This window comes from Hyposmocoma kahamanoa, unplaced genomic scaffold (assembly GCF_003589595.1).
Source record: "Hyposmocoma kahamanoa isolate Upper Pololo Valley unplaced genomic scaffold, ASM358959v1 87, whole genome shotgun sequence".
NCBI lineage: Eukaryota > Metazoa > Arthropoda > Insecta > Lepidoptera > Cosmopterigidae > Hyposmocoma > Hyposmocoma kahamanoa.
The window spans coordinates 22,290,467-22,306,739 of NW_020654422.1; the positions used below are offsets into that span (position 1 = coordinate 22,290,467).

The 16,273-nt window shown below is 35.2% G+C and overlaps 1 protein-coding gene across 5 annotated transcripts in view; it reads left to right on the forward strand.

The window, feature by feature from the left end:
• LOC113235042 (phospholipid-transporting ATPase IA) overlaps positions 1-16,273 on the forward strand; it is a 135,734-nt gene that overhangs the window by 83,006 nt on the left and 36,455 nt on the right. The window contains exon 1 of one of the 5 annotated variants that reach the window (XM_026470580.1): positions 10,494-10,899. The exons of the other annotated variants lie outside the window; for them this stretch is intronic. Coding sequence (XP_026326365.1) covers positions 10,803-10,899 — 97 coding nt within the window. The 5' untranslated portion in view covers positions 10,494-10,802. Of the gene's footprint in view, positions 1-10,493; positions 10,900-16,273 lie in introns of those variants that run through there. 5 annotated transcript variants of the gene reach the window in all.

Below are 16,273 nucleotides of genomic sequence, written 5' to 3' on the forward strand. Positions count from 1 at the left end.
GCTCAACAATTAATTGTAAATGCAGACAATCCAGTGCAAACTGTTAACGCAGCAAATGAATTCTTTACTAGTGTAGGAAAACTTTTAGCTGAAAAAGCGGAAATAAACCTTCCGCTTTCAACTACAACCATGACCTCGTCACGCGCCTCACAACTGCACTCGTTTGTCTTAAACAACACTGACGAACTCGAAATTCAAAATATTATTATGACTTTAAGAAATGACTGTGCGACAGGAATTGACAAAATACCTTGTTCTTTCATTAAACAAAATAGATTACATTTGATTTCACCCCTGACTTACATATTTAATCTCTGTCTATCAACAGGAACGTTTCCCAAAGTACTAAAAACAGCCCTTATAAAACCTATTTACAAAAGCGGTGATAAGAGCAATATTAACAATTACCGACCAATTGCCATATTACCATCTCTCTCTAAACTACTAGAAAAAATCATTTACAAAAGGTTTTTTAACTATTTAGAAACGAAGAAACTTCTCTCGACGTCCCAATTTGGGTTTAGACAAGGACTATCGACAAACGACGCAGTCGATGAGCTGACGGAATACATCGTAAGAAATTTGGACTTGAGGAATAAATGTTTGGCTATATTCCTTGACCTCGCAAAAGCTTTTGACACTGTAAACATACCAATACTTTTAAACAAGTTAGAAGCACTTGGAATTAGAGGAATACAGCTCAAACTTTTACAGGACTATCTTTCTGACAGAAAACAGCGCGTGACTATTGACAAAATAACGAGTGCTGAATTACCGGTTGAATATGGTGTTCCCCAAGGAAGCATCATAGGGACTATCTTATTCCTTGTCTATATTAATCAACTATGCGCTCTCCCCCTCTCTGGTGGCAAGATCATATCTTATGCTGATGACACAGTCCTATTATTCAGTGCCCCAAGTTGGAATGAAATCTTTACACAAGCTCAATTTGGTTTTAACTCGGTAACCGACTGGCTTAGAGCAAATGCCCTGACACTTAATACTACCAAAACTAAATACATCACTTTCTCCTACAATATTATTTTTTTTATTTTTTTTTATTTTTTTTATGACATTAAGTAACGGGACGAACAAGTCGTGTGCCTGATATTTCCTCACAACCTGTTGAGAATGCTTACTCAATAGTAGTTCACAATTGTGTTGGCCCTCGATCTCTTGGATGCCTCTGTACTTGCTCAAAACTGGACAGCACAAGCAATATTAAATATTTAGGTGTCATAATTGACCAACATCTAAATTTCAAACAGCATATAGTGGCGCTAACTTCTAGAGTTCGAAAATTGATTTATGTTTTTAAAAATTTAAGATACTCGGCCAGCAGCGCCCTTCTCAAATCAGTTTATTTAGCCCTTTGTCAATCACTGTTGCTTTACTGCGTTACATCCTGGGGCGGTGCACATAAGACCACTCTCATACACCTGGAAAGAGCGCAGAGAGCTGTTCTTAAAGTGATCAACTTTCGTCCTTTCGATTACCCAACCCACAAATTACTAAACGAGTGCGATGTTCTATCTGTTCGGCAACTGTTTATCCTGCAAATAATTTTGAAAAAGCACTCAATTACTCCATATGATTACATGACTGTAACTAAGCAAAGACGACACGATCCCTTTTCATCTCGTACACAACTCCGCACAGCACACTCACATAGATTCTTCTGCTTCCTTGGCACATTCCTTTATTTTAAAATAAATTCTACTTTGCATTATTTTCATATGAATAAAACTGAATGTAAAAAGACCGTCAAACTTTGGCTTAAGAGTAAAACCTACAATGATACCGAGGACTTGTTGGAAGTTATTTCATAATTTATATTTATATAATAAGTAATGTTTAACTACTTATCTTTTATAAATTGTAACTATTATAACTACTTATCTTTTATTTGTTAAATTTATAAAATCTTTATTTTTTTAAGCTTTGTTATGAAAAATGCACTATTATGCCTAAAATACAAAAAAAAAAAAAGGTACACATGTACTTAGTTTAGGCATCGCAATTGCACTATTAGGCACTAAGATTAAAACGTTTAATTTTACCATGATTATTTTATATAATTTAGATTTTTTTTTGTTTTGTTTATTACTGTTTATTTTAATATTTTATCTTCATTACATTGTTTTCATTATAATTGTATTAGATTAAGTCATATATTGAAATAAATTTATCTTATCTTATCTTATCTTATCTTATCTTATCTTATCTTATCTATCGATTACACCCTGTATAGGTGCCTGACTTATGACTTATATCACGTGTAACAAGTTAACAAGAACACATACAAAACAGAACAGAACAGAATTATCTTCAAACTAAAAACAGACAATCTCCAAAAGAATTTTGATCGCATCTGAAATACTATTCATGCTATTCTGATTTGATACCTCCATACACCAAGATCGAACGTAGTGGCGCGCTTTAGGGGCACGTGTTTCGAGCCAAATACAAACGGTTTCACGCAGATAGATTTTTATTTTGTACAATACGTTGGTAATTACACTATCACATTCCATTCACCAGAAAACAAGACTTTTGATGCACTACTGCCATTAAACGTATCATCCACGTTTGATATTTTAGTTACTGAAATTTTTTCATAAGCTATAGAAAGAAAAGTCAGAACTGTTCGTCGACCCCACCGAATAAACGTGTATAATACGCATTTAATAAACGTGTACTTAATACATGTTTATTCGAAGAGTCATCGAATTCTATTATAATAGCTTTACTACTAGCTATTTATTTTAATATAACTTCAATTTATGTTTAATACGACAAAAACCAAATCCAAAGACAAAAATCAACTGCCTCCGTGGCCGAACGGTTCCCATGCCGCAACATGTCTGCAACGCAGAGGTCACAGGTTAGATTCCCGGGCCGGGAGAAATATTTGTATGGCCTACTTGTATTTCTCTCGTGAGTTTTTAGGTAATTTGTGGTTTTCTGCCTTTGCGTATGTCAATGGCACCCGCGACACAGGGTTTCCCTAGTGCAGGGCTAAGATGAGTGTTGCGTTATTATTATTAAAGACTTTGTTTTGGTACCCAGATTGAATACTCTGAGTTTAATCTACACACTTTTAATCCACAACTGAAAAGTTTTCTCGTGACTTCCTTACACGTTATGTCCCATGCCTTTTCCTTAACGGAAAGAATTTATAAAACAACAAATAATTATAATTTACGAACTTCTGATTCGACACATCTTTGTTGCGTTTCTCATCGTTTGCTCAGGTATATATAGAGCTACTTGTTGGTGTTACCGCATACAGTACTAGTAGATTGAAGCACACATTCATCGATTGAACAAACTGCGGTACCCCAATAAGAAATCAAGATGGCGTCCCTGAGAGCTCGAACTGTCTTCACCGTGACTTTGATGTGCATGTTCCTTTTAACTCGGCGAGTGATCCAGGGCGAGAACGGCCAAGCCCCTCAATCTCTTGATATTTATTGTTTCGGTCTCGGCTAATAAGGCTAAAGTTTTAATTTTATTGTCTTCCGAGTAAGTAGCAATAATCTAAAATAACATTTATAATAAACTATTATCTGTAAGTGTACGTCAGCAATATTTAAGAAATACGTTAACGTTATAATTAATTTTATTATTATTTCTATTTCAATAATAACACGTGTCATAAGTAATATTTTTGATATATTTATTTAATACACAAATATGTAGCTTGTAATTTAAAAGATTCATTTTACAACCCCAACAAACAAACAAACTGCATAAGCAGGACGATTCTCTATTTTTTTTAAACCAAAGATAGGAATAGCCAGAACATAAACTTCAAACACATAATACACTTAGGAATGTAAAATATTATGTACATAGTATTCATTTACTGTAGTATAGTAATTAAAATTAAAACAATGTGTTTTCGCATCGAATCAGAAATTTGTGTAGGTATTGATCACGTTTAACAATGTCGTAATTAGTGAATAGTAAGTACATTATTGCAGAGGCCGGGAAGTAAGGGATTGTTGGAGGAGTATGATTTACGTTACATTATTAATACGAGTCAAGAAATCCCCTTTCCCGCCGAGACTTATATAATGCTTTTCTCAAACATTGCGGGGAAATAATAAAAGTCTAAAGAGAAAGAAAGAAAAAAGATGTATAATAAAAAAGTAAAAAAATATTAATTAATAATAAAAGTAATATTTGTACGTGAGACCTCCTGTAGCGAGATGAGTGGACAAAATTGCGGGCGGTAGATGGGTGAGATTAACGCAAGATCGTAGTGGATGACACAAATAACGGGAGGCCTGTACCCAGCAGTGAGTGAAGTGGACCTGTGGATGGTGATGAAAAGACAGAGAAGACATGTTAGGACAACTGCTAAGAGAAAGTATAAGTAAGTAGTCTGCTGAACATCTGATAACGTGGTTGAATGTGTAATCCATTACTGTATTTTCGTTACTGGTTTTCTACTAGAACTCATTTTCGCGACGAAAATACAAAAAAAAACGAATAAACAACAGAATACCAAAGCACTGCAGAAAACGAAATATTTTTCCAATATTTTTCCTTTATTTTTCCACATTCCACGTTGACACCTGTCCAAAATTAAAGTTATTGAACTAAAATGGTGGAACCAATGATGGAACAACAAGTGGTGGTGATGTGGTTGTTGGAGGTTTTTTCGCTGTTGTGAAATCATTACAAATCGTGATTTTCTTGATATGTTTGGCTTTTAGATATATGTTTATTTTATAATTCACGCTATATAAAACTTCAAAAGATATTTCTAAGCGTAGAATATAATATGAGCCATCCAAAATATAATTTCGATTTTTTCAAATTTTTGAAATATTTCAAATTTTTCCAATCTTTCCAATTTTTCCTATTTGTTGGGAATTTTTCAGGAAAATTACCCAACAGTATGCAACCATTTATATTTATTTTATATTAAATATAAAATAAATCATTTCAAAATTATGCGAAATACATATACATTCAGATTTTTTGACCATAAAACCTTTTTGCTTTATCTTGACGTTGAGAAGTATATTGTAATTAAATTAAAAAATAAATCATCAAGTACGTACGTAGCCATAAGGCGGCAATGTAATCAAAAAAGCCCGTTGGCGTAATTTAGGATACGAGTATTACGGTCGACTTTGCCAATATATTATGACACTGTTTACGAACAAGTGTGAGCAAGTTAGCGTAGTACATTGGAATACAAAAGGAAAATATGTAAAAAAAAATTTAAAATAATAATACATAATACATAGGGCGCACTATGTTTCCGGAACTCGCCACTTACGTAAACAATATTTAAAAAGTAATTACAACATTGAAAATGGAACTCTTCGGCTGTAGAATACAGTTTGTCTCATCTGACTGTCAATTGTTTTTACATTGTGGCGTCAGTTTAGAAATTGGTTGTCTACATCACCAAGGATTTAACTCGTGGAAATTTTCGTAGTGTGATTTTCTACGAATTTAAGTGTAATTTAACAGCTCAGCGGAGCTTAGGTCGGCTTCAAACTGCTTTTGGTGATGAAGCACCATGCAAGACGACTATTTATAGCTGGTTTACAGAATTGAAACGCGGTCGTGTGAATCTCAGTGATGAATTTCGTGATGGTCGTCCGTCTACTGCTGTGAACAACAAAAACATCGATGCTGTGCGCCGTATGATCAAAACAGACATCTTTAGGCATAGGCATGAGTTAAATACAATCAACACTATACAAACACATGGGTGTGAAAAAGCTGTGTTCTCGGTGGATCCCACACAATTTGATTGAGGCTCAAAAAATGGATCGCGTCACTTGGTGCAATGCTATGCTTACCAGATTCAACGAAGGGGCGTCCAATTTGGTGTGGGACATTGTAACACGTGACGAAACATGGATTTATAGTTATGATCCCAAAACAAAGCAGCCATCGAGCGTATGGGTCTTTCGAGACTAGCCGAAACCAACCAAAGTGGCGCGCGTGCAAAGTGCCTCAAAGCGGATGATTGCTTCTTTTTTTAATAAAACTGGATACGTGGCTACGGAAAATCGTTGTACCGTGAATAGTGATTGGTACACGACCATTTGTTTGCCGGAAGTTTTTGACAAGCTCCGTAAAAATAACCGTAAACCCCGTATCATCTTGCACCACGATAATGCCAGTTCTCACAAGGCCAGACAGACAAATGAATTGTTGAAGGTGAACAACGTTGACCTTATGAGCCATCCCGCGTACGGTCCCGACCTGGCGCCTTGTTACTTTTATTTATTCCAAAAATTAAGAACCAGTTACGCAGTCAACGATTTTCATCACCTGGAGAGGCTGTCGAAGAGTATGAAAAATATGTTTCAGAGATTGTCACGGAGGCGTGGCATAAATGTTTTCAAAATTGGTTCATTCGTATGAAAAAGTGCATTAACAGCTAACGGAGAATATTTTGAGAAAGAATAAATTCATTTCTGACCATTTTTTTGTATTTTTTTCTTATTCATTCCGGAAACTTATAGTGGGCCTCACATATATTTACTAATTTGAGCTTGGGCATGAATATTTTGTTTCTGTGTTTTCAATAAAATTAGGACAATTAGTATTATATCGTCGAGTCTTTCACTTGCGTTATTCGCAGGCTTGCGTTGGCTGCGTACACGGCGTAGAAATCTGCCTTCCGCGCAAAGGCGTTCACGAATTTTCCGCTTTGCATTGCGGAGAAACTTGCACGCATGCGCGGCGCCTTGCCTTCGTTTGGGTTGTCGACACTCTCGAACCAGCTTCAGCTCTGTGATTGGCCAGTGGTGCTGTCCTCCTAAAAAAAAGTTCATTGTTGCTTGCGTGGAAACATCAAGCTTGCTAGATATCAAACTGACACACGCAAAAAATCCAACGCAATGCAAGCGGCCGGCGCAAGCGAGCGACTCGTGTACAGTCCCATCTGCGCATACGTAACAGATTTTTGCGTATACGCGGAGCGAAAAACGCAAGTGTAAGACTCGTGAACCCGGCATTAAACATTTTAATTATTGTCAACAGTGTTTAATGCAAATTATTTGAATCGGATGCAAACAAAAGAGATGCAAGAGAAACCAAGGGCATAACGAACGGACCCTACATTTCATTTACAGGTCCCATCTAAGGACCTCCTTTGAAATTGTCAATTCTTCTTGCACACTTAATTTTTGGCAAAGCTATAATCTGTAACTTGATACTTCATAAAATCATACATTATTGTCGGTGTAGGAAACGCCATTGTGTTGTCTCAAAAGCCTTCAGGGACGTAAAGCTTATCTTATCTGGTTTAATGCGATTCAGTATCAATAAGTGTCGTGTTTCCACCTCAGATTAGGTAAAACACTTTGGACAACGTTAGTAAAGTATCTGTGTTCAACAAAAACAGTTCGTTGGTTTTAACTATATTGGCGACACCCAATTAATTGTCTACGTTAGCAGTTATAAAAATATACCCAGGGCTGTCTTTAGCCAAGAGGTGGGACCAATGACATAATATTGTTAGAGCACTCTAGCAGCATTCTCGGTTGGATTGAACAAATGGGACACTGTGGAAACGGACCAGACAACTTTAATAATTTAAAAAATACAAGTTATTATTTGTTTTTGTTGGAAGTAGAATAGATCTGACTAAACATTTTTATTCATAAAATTTTTCGTCTACGGCCGACAATTTTCGAGAAAATTGGCGGGAAAAAGTTTTATTTACTAGGAGCTCAGCACTTAGCAAAACTTTCGATTAATTTATAAATTTTTCAATTTTTTTTGTTATAAGACAATATTAACGCTTCTTTCGAGTATATTTATACCTAAATAAACACTTTTTATTCTTATAATTTTTCGCCTGCGGTTGATAATGAACAAGAAATTTGGCGGATGTTTTTTATTTACTGTGAGGCACTTAAAAAAAATTTCGATCGGCTTATTAGTTTTGTTATACAATGAATTTGTTTGCGTTTCCGAGTAGGTTCGATCCTCTCCTGTGGGTTCAGGTTAGGTTAATATATGAAAAAGCAGAAGCGACTTTGTTGAAATCGAGAACCGCCACCTAAAAGTTAAGCTATATACATATATGCAGCTCAAAAAAAGAATCCGGACCCATACTCCAACTTGAAAAACTAAGAAAGAGCTTCTAACCAATTTCCTCAAAAACTATCAGGCGTAGAGAAAAAATTATAAGAATAAAAAGTGTAACTTGGTGTCTATAAAAAGATTTTTTCTACTCCGTACTTTAATCTGTCATATAAAATTTCTTAGACCATTACTTAAAGATACTCTTTTTAGTTCTGAACCAAAATTATATTGTCTATGGTACTCGATCATCCATCAGCACAAGGCGCTGAATGCCGAAACAAACCTACTGAAGAAAAAGAGAAACTAATGACTAGGCAGTATGGTCACTGACCTTCGCCTGTTCCAAACGGAACGAAGGAAAAAAAAGCTGATAATTAAGTACCTGATGTAAAGTATTATAGTACTATACACAGAACTATAATGAGTTTTAAAATAAGAACGTCGCATTTTTGCTAATTAAGCTATCAATCGGTACTCAAACGATATACGCCCTAAAACGGCCTAAAAGTCTTGCAACCCGGCCATAAATTCTTATTTAAAATAATCTCAGTACAGAGTACTAAACAAAAACAACCTCAAAAGTACGTGGAATTACGCCTATTTCCTAAGTTTTATTGAAATATCCCCTAGTTCGCCACTTTACGGGACTTGCCACAGGAGATAATAAAAATCGGTTCTCACTACTCAAAGTATATTGAGAGAAAAACGCCTTCAATTGGAAAATAGCAAAATCAACCATTAAAATAATTGCTCTTTAAGTAAAATTTAGGCGCTATTTATAAAATGAATGTTCATGCGTCATCAATCAGCCACCCTTAGAGGTGGATGGTTTTCTTCAAAATGAAATGGGACCACTATGGAGGTACCCTCTTGCCAACAAAAAACGATCGTGAAAATCGGTTCACAAATACCGGAGTTATCGCGTAATTTGTTTTCCATCCTCTAAGCGCGTAACGTACATACAAAAAAAAACATTCAGTCGAATTGAGAACATCCTCCTTTTTTGAAGTCGCCTAAAAATGTTGTTTTATTTTAAATATAATACTTACTTATTAGCGCCATAAAGCAAATCTATCTATCATTATATTCTTACAAAACCCTATTTTAAACCCTAAAACATAAATGGACGAACTTGAAAGTTTCATTTTTATGAGGCATCTAGTGAGTCATACTGCCATCACAATAAAGTCACGTATAATAGAGCCTAAGTACGTGTAACACCTGCTTTTTCCCATGTCTACTTCACCTTGAGCTATTTATATCTTTCTCATGAATTTTACTCAGATTTTGCTTCTTTCTTTATTAACCTTAATGGTTGGTATAATATGACTCTAATTACTTTTTCTCCTTGTTCTCATTTATTTACAGTCTACTTAAAGACAGGTTACAATATTTTCGAATCGAACAAACTTTAAAGATGACTTTGCACAGTACGTAAAATACGAAGAAGTTTTAATTTTGCCGCTATTTTTATTGTTTAAATTGCGTACTTTCTATTAGCAACAACATGACTATTTTATTTTAATCATGGTAACATTTTTACGTTACATCAATGTCAAAATTAGTATCATGAAAGGTTGCATGGGGGCGCTCAAATGCTATGGTGTAGTAACGTACAACACTCGACTTTTGGCTATCGACTTAACTTGTTGCTTTCATTGCTAACAGCCAGTTCATAACATTTTTTTTAAAATCGATAGTCACTATTCTTTTGTACATTCAATCACTCGAATAAGTTGGTCTAGAATTACAGAACTATTAATTACTCGAACCAATTACATTAAAAAAATGTATGTGAAACTTATGTTGAATAAGATAATAATTTGATTTTGTTGTTGGTAAGTTTGTTGAGTTATAAACCAAAATAACCAAAATAATTAATTTGTTTTTGTAATACGTATGCACTTGCGCAAAAAATAAATTTCGTTCGTGTTTTCACGATTTCACATACATTATTTGATTTTCAATTCGAGACCTATAATAAAATTTCAGGGACGCCCATGCTAATGCAGACCCTGATGATTTCGAATCATTGATATCGACCTTCTGTATCCTACTACTTAAATACGACTGAAGAAGATCGATGTCACGGCCCGCCATAGCATTGCGTGGTTGTTGCCGTGTGATGACTAGGTTTCCTGACCAGAGGAAAATTATAGAACACACAAAAGCCTTGGAAAGGGCACATAATACATCAATAGCATCATGAAAGTCTTTCCACGCATCAACTATATTAACGCACACACTCAACATTTACATTTATATTGTAATAAATATATGATCTTTTTTGTCTAGAATGATTAGGTATTTTGTAACATTGGCATTGCAGTTGTTACCATTTTAAAATTGAGATATCGATATATGCGCAGCATCACTAGCAGTGGCAGCGTGCCGTGTGGGCGAGTGGACGTTGTACGAAACGAAACGAATCGATATCGCGTAGCGGTTGTCAACAACGTTTTTATCGCCCTAAGCTCTTCAAAAATAACACACGCCAAAATGCATTAATTTAATTACTCGAATAAGTATGAAAAATAAGCTTCAAGTGTATGTAACTTGTACAAATGTTTACTTTTACCAAACCGTACTATGTTGTTTCTCGCTTTGAATCCTCGTAATGTGCTCGCGCGGTGATAATGTGTGTCAAATTTAGTGTTTTATTAATCGTTAGAAGGGCTGGGAGGTGGTGAAGGGGCGAAAGTTTAGTGGGTTGTGGGGAAAAACGTGTGAAGATGGCGTACTGGGACGCTACGCGGTTCTTCCGGGGCTCTGCCCTGACGAACCCACTGTCGCGCTTCTATCGCGCTCTGGTGCTCAAGATGAACCGCCGTGAGTACCTTGCCCTCGTTGACCACTGCTCTGGTACACAACTCCGGACACTGATCGTGCCTCTGCATGATCAACTTTAATAATAAAAGTAGAGCTGCTTGTAACTGTAACCGAGCCTTGCAATTTACAATTTCCTCTGATGTCTCTGCCCAGTTTGAACTGTATTTTCCCTAATTATTTCTGACTGGAATTATTGTATATTAGTTACTTATTCATTGTAAATATTATTTACTTCAATAGTCCACTACAGACCTTGTATTATTTATATGAAAATAATATTTACAATAACTTGATCTTCTTATCGTTATATCTTGCAGTCATTCTCGGCATGTAGCAACGTTGACATTAAAATGTACTTGATCCTGTTGATTTTTAATGCAAGAGATAATTACCACTTTCTCTTGTACCACTTATAAAATAGTAGTAAATAACTTAAATCTAATTTACACATTAAATGTTGAAATATTTATAAACTTAAAAACCAAGTCTAAATATTTAAAGCTATACATAGATTTATTCTTGTGACCAACATTTGACTGAAACTTTACAACACTCCTATATTAAAAATATTTTTTTCCACATTTCAAGTATATTTAGAGTACAGTGTGGCTAAGCATTTTTGCTAATAAAGGGTTATATCATCAAATCATTCAATGATTGAGAATAACACGATGCTATTATTAGGCAGTTAAAACTGATTAGTAACTCATCAGTGACCAAACAAGGTGTGACCAACCTTCATTTGGCCTTGCCAACTTGTTATCAAATCAACCAAAACATGCCATGTATTTTCCACCTTTGTTCTCTGCTGTATTTTGAGGTTGACCATATCATTAAATGTATGAAATTCCTTTTTCTGTAATTTATTCATTTTTCAAATAGTTTAAATAAGGAAATAAACTTATCACCAGACATCAGAATTGGTGGTGTATATTTACACAAACTTCAAGGAAATGTCACTCCCCTAATCCCTCCCACACTCCCTCTAAAATCTCAAAAATGTTATGTTGAATATTGTTCTGTATTTCTGAAATGGTAACTCATTACTAGTTGTTACTTTATTACAGTAGTAGTAAGAAAAGTATGCAATTGCATTTAAAATTATAATCATTTTTTGTTTTGTTTTTTTAATTTATTTTTATAGCACAAACTCAACATGTATTACTTGAACTTTAGATAAACATACCCTGCCTATTATGATTTTGGCTTATGATATACTAGTTGAAAAAAAAAAAATTAAATCTATATTTCATATTGTACAGTAACTGCCATATAAACTGACAGTAAAACTACTTTCATTTCTGAGTTTACTATAAAAACAAGATTATCATAGGACATAATAAGACATATATATGACATTATTGCAGATCACGGAATATACAGATAGGCCAAACTTATCTCACTACGATATTCAATTGTATTTAATGTAATGGAAATGGCTTTGTAAGTGTATAAAGACACAAGTAATTTACCCACCCCTTTAAATAGCTGCTTACAAACAAGTTGCGACCTTGCCCCAGCAACCTTCCCCAAATGTGACCTTGTTAGATTGTTATCAATGCTACAACGGTCATAGATTACCCTCAGTTTCATGGGGGAAATAGCTCTTTCACTGTAAAATGGATTGTAACATAGCCTACATTATAATGTCACTTGCCCTAACACAGTTCTGGTTACAGAGACAAGGTTGTGTAAGAGAGTAGTGGAATTATAATTGAAAGGTATATAATTATATTCCATGTGCAGTTTTAACTTGAAAGATAGTAATGCAAGCAAAGCCCGATGGTAGGGTTTCTATTTTCCTTATTCAATATATTATTTGCATGTAGGTTTTTCCCTAAGCTGGTAATAATAACTGTATATACACATATATTAATAATAAAACCATTTAAAACCTACTTGTGCTTTAAATAATAGACAACAATAAGAGAATAGAATACAGTTTCAGGTTATTATGAACTTATATTTACATTTAAGCATTTGACTTTACTCACAAGCTACTTTTTGTTCTACTGCTGTTGATTGTATTACTGCTGGTTCATAACGTAATTGTATGTTATCGTGATTTTAATGTATTATACACAATTCTATTAGAATCACATGCAGACATATCTAGATAAGAAGTGGCGTATGATGAAATGTGGTTTACTATAAAAATTAACTTCCCCTACGACAACCGCTTCGCAATTCACTGAATTAGCTATTTCCTTGTTTGTTGGACAAGGTTTTAAACTAACCAGATAAATGTTAGCTGTAAACATATGGCCAGGAATATAGTTTTGAGATTACAGTATGTTGTCAAATTTGATAATTCAGGGTAAGAGTCCTTTTATAAACTCAAGAACAAGTCCCGCAATAGGCACTACGACACGCCATCAATACAAACGCTTAGAACTTTATAAACCTGTGCATTACAGTATCATTTATTCACTTAATACATTACGAAGATACAAGCGACGCAGCGGCTAGTACTGTGGCATGTGGGCACAAGGTGTGGTGGTTCGATTCCTGGTAGGGACAATTTGGAAACGAGCTTTCCCAAATTAATTCTAGCTGGGTGCTCTGGGTAGTGCCTAGGAATTAATTACGTTCGCGTGGCCCTCACTCATAGTTCGGGTTATTTCCTAGTTCGTGACCAGTTAATTGGTGTGGATGTCTGGCACATTATTAACTTTTATTTCAGTTTATCGAACGACTTAAACAAATTTAGGGGATACCTGATGACTCGCCATAAATGTAACCATAAACAACCTAATGGGGCCGTGTAAGACGCAATCTGAATTGATCAAGTCCTTAAGGCTTTGAAATAACTTTCATAGCCTTTAGGGTATGACGCCGTTGAAGGCGTTGCGCTAATATTGAATCTTGATATCAATGTTCAAGTGTGAATGCGGTCGTGAATGCCGCAGAAAAATACAGTTTGCGTAGCGGAACACTGGCCCAAATACATTAGGTTCGTCGTCGACGCGCAGAAAAAAGAATGTTCAAGTTGCCAGCGAAAGTTCTTTAGAATTCCGCAACGTGGCAAGGAACTAAAATCTTACAATTCTACCTTTAATATTGAACGTCTAAACCTACTGGTTTTATCAAGTTCTCAATCTGGTTGTTTTTGCATGCTGCTGTCGCTGGCGATCCGTCGCGTCATCGCCGTTTCTAGAAAGCAAGTCTTCTACTATGCAGAATTATTAATTGACATAAATAACAGTTAAATACGTACGCCGTCAAGGGCGTTGCTGCCGCGCAGTTCGCCGTTGGCCTTGCGGGGTGCCACTTCATCTAAAGGGTTTAAAATGTTCCAACTTAATGCAAATTCCTATAGACTACCTATACTTTTTTCAGCACGCTAATGTCTCTGGAGCATCAGCGATGACAGTATGCAGAATAATAAGAATCGCTGTGTTTTATTCCCTGTTACCCGTACTAAGTAGGTATGTATAGTAGCGGATATGGATATGTGTATAGTAGCGGATAACAGAATTTGCTCCATACACGAAGCCAAACAAAACAGTCGTATTCTTAAAGCAAAATTGTGCCTTTGCAGTTTCAACGAGTTTTTAAAAGTGGTAATTGTTATTGAGTTCTTAGGTTTTCGCGATTGTTACACATAGGAAATGAAACTATTTTTCCGGATTTAAATCGCGTATATTTGTTTTTTCAAACAAACCGACATTTCGGGCCCTTTACAGGTCTCATGGTCACGGTTGATTGAGTGGTAATTATTATTGATAATATCATCTAGACATTTATAAAATTAATTGAAACAACATAATCTCAGTACAGAGCACTAAAAAAACCGACCTCAAAAGGACGTGGAATTACATATAATTACCAAGTTTTATGAAATCGGTTACCGGAAAGTGCGCAAACCCGGATTCATCCCCTAGTTCCCACTATGCGGGACTTGACACAGGAGATAATAAAAATCGGTTCTCACTACTCAAAGTATATTGAGAGAGAAAACCGCCTTGAATTGGAGAATAGCAAAATCAATCATTAAAATAATTGCTCCTTATATTATAATTTAGGCGCTATTTATAAAAATGAATCTTCATGCGTAAACAGCCACCCTTAGAGGTGGATGATTTTCTTCAAAATTATATAGGACCGCTATGGAAGTACCCTCTTTCCAACAAAAAAGAATCATGAAAATCGGATAACGGATCGGTACAAATACCGGAGTTATCGCGTAACGTACATACAAAAAAAAACATACGTAAAGTCGAATTGAGAACCTCCTCCTTTTTTTTAAATCGGTTAAAAATGCTGGCGCTAGCATTGTCGTGTCACGTGTTAAGTGTCAATTTCAAAATAACATACGAACCAAATTCTCCCAAAGATTTTTCTTCATGTTTATTTAGTTTTCTCGCTGTTTGTCATTTTTAGTAAAAAAATAATAGAAAAAACTGAATCGGCATGGATAATTATTGGATATATACATGTATCAAGTAGTTATTACGATATTTATCCAAGAAAATATATGTCTTGATAATTTCAAACCCTGCTTTTTAGTGACTAACCGTTTAGACAAGTAAACGTAATGTAAATGGTTGTAGTTATTACCAAATCTAAAGATGCAGTGAGAAGGACAAAATTTGCAGCAAAAATACTCGTTTACCGAGAATATTTTCTTTTGATGGTTGCGCTCATTAACTACAATGAAAGTTAACATTACGTAAAAGTGCTACCTCTATTACGTTACTACACATCCAGAGTCATGTAGGTACATACATAGATAGGCTGGCAACGTTATTAGAGTTTTGCGCTTTCTGTGCTTGTTCAAATGCAATTTAGCGGTTCAAAGCTTCAATTTTGTTTTACTTGATATGTAAGTCGAGACTCTTAGGTTAATTGTGTAGTATTATGATCTGAACGCGCAAAAACCTTGGAGTTGTAAATAAAATACGTATAACATTAGTCATTAAACAAAATACGCACATGATACCTGACTTTTTGTGGTCGTAACTGTGCGTAGGTTGCTGGGCGATTCGTGTTTATTCGGCATATTTTCCTAGTGATATTTTTTTAAAGTATTAATTAATCTGTGGAGATGATCCGTCGGCCTGCCCTGCGGCACTGTAGGTGAACATAAAACACTCTCATGATAAGAACTTTTTTTTACCTTTTAAAATCAGGGCCCAAAAATTACTTCGTCACGAGAATCCTTGCTACGTCTATAACGGTATTACTGTTTAATTTTGATTAGTGCTTTATCATTTTATTTATCAGAGTAAGAAAACATGTTGTAAAATATTATAAAGTGACATTGTGTACACTTTTGCTGTAAAGCAGTATAGTACTTAAACGTTTGGCGATTTGGAAATCCTGATTGCTCGTGAGACCTGTTTATTTGTACAATTTTTTAAATCAATTCTCG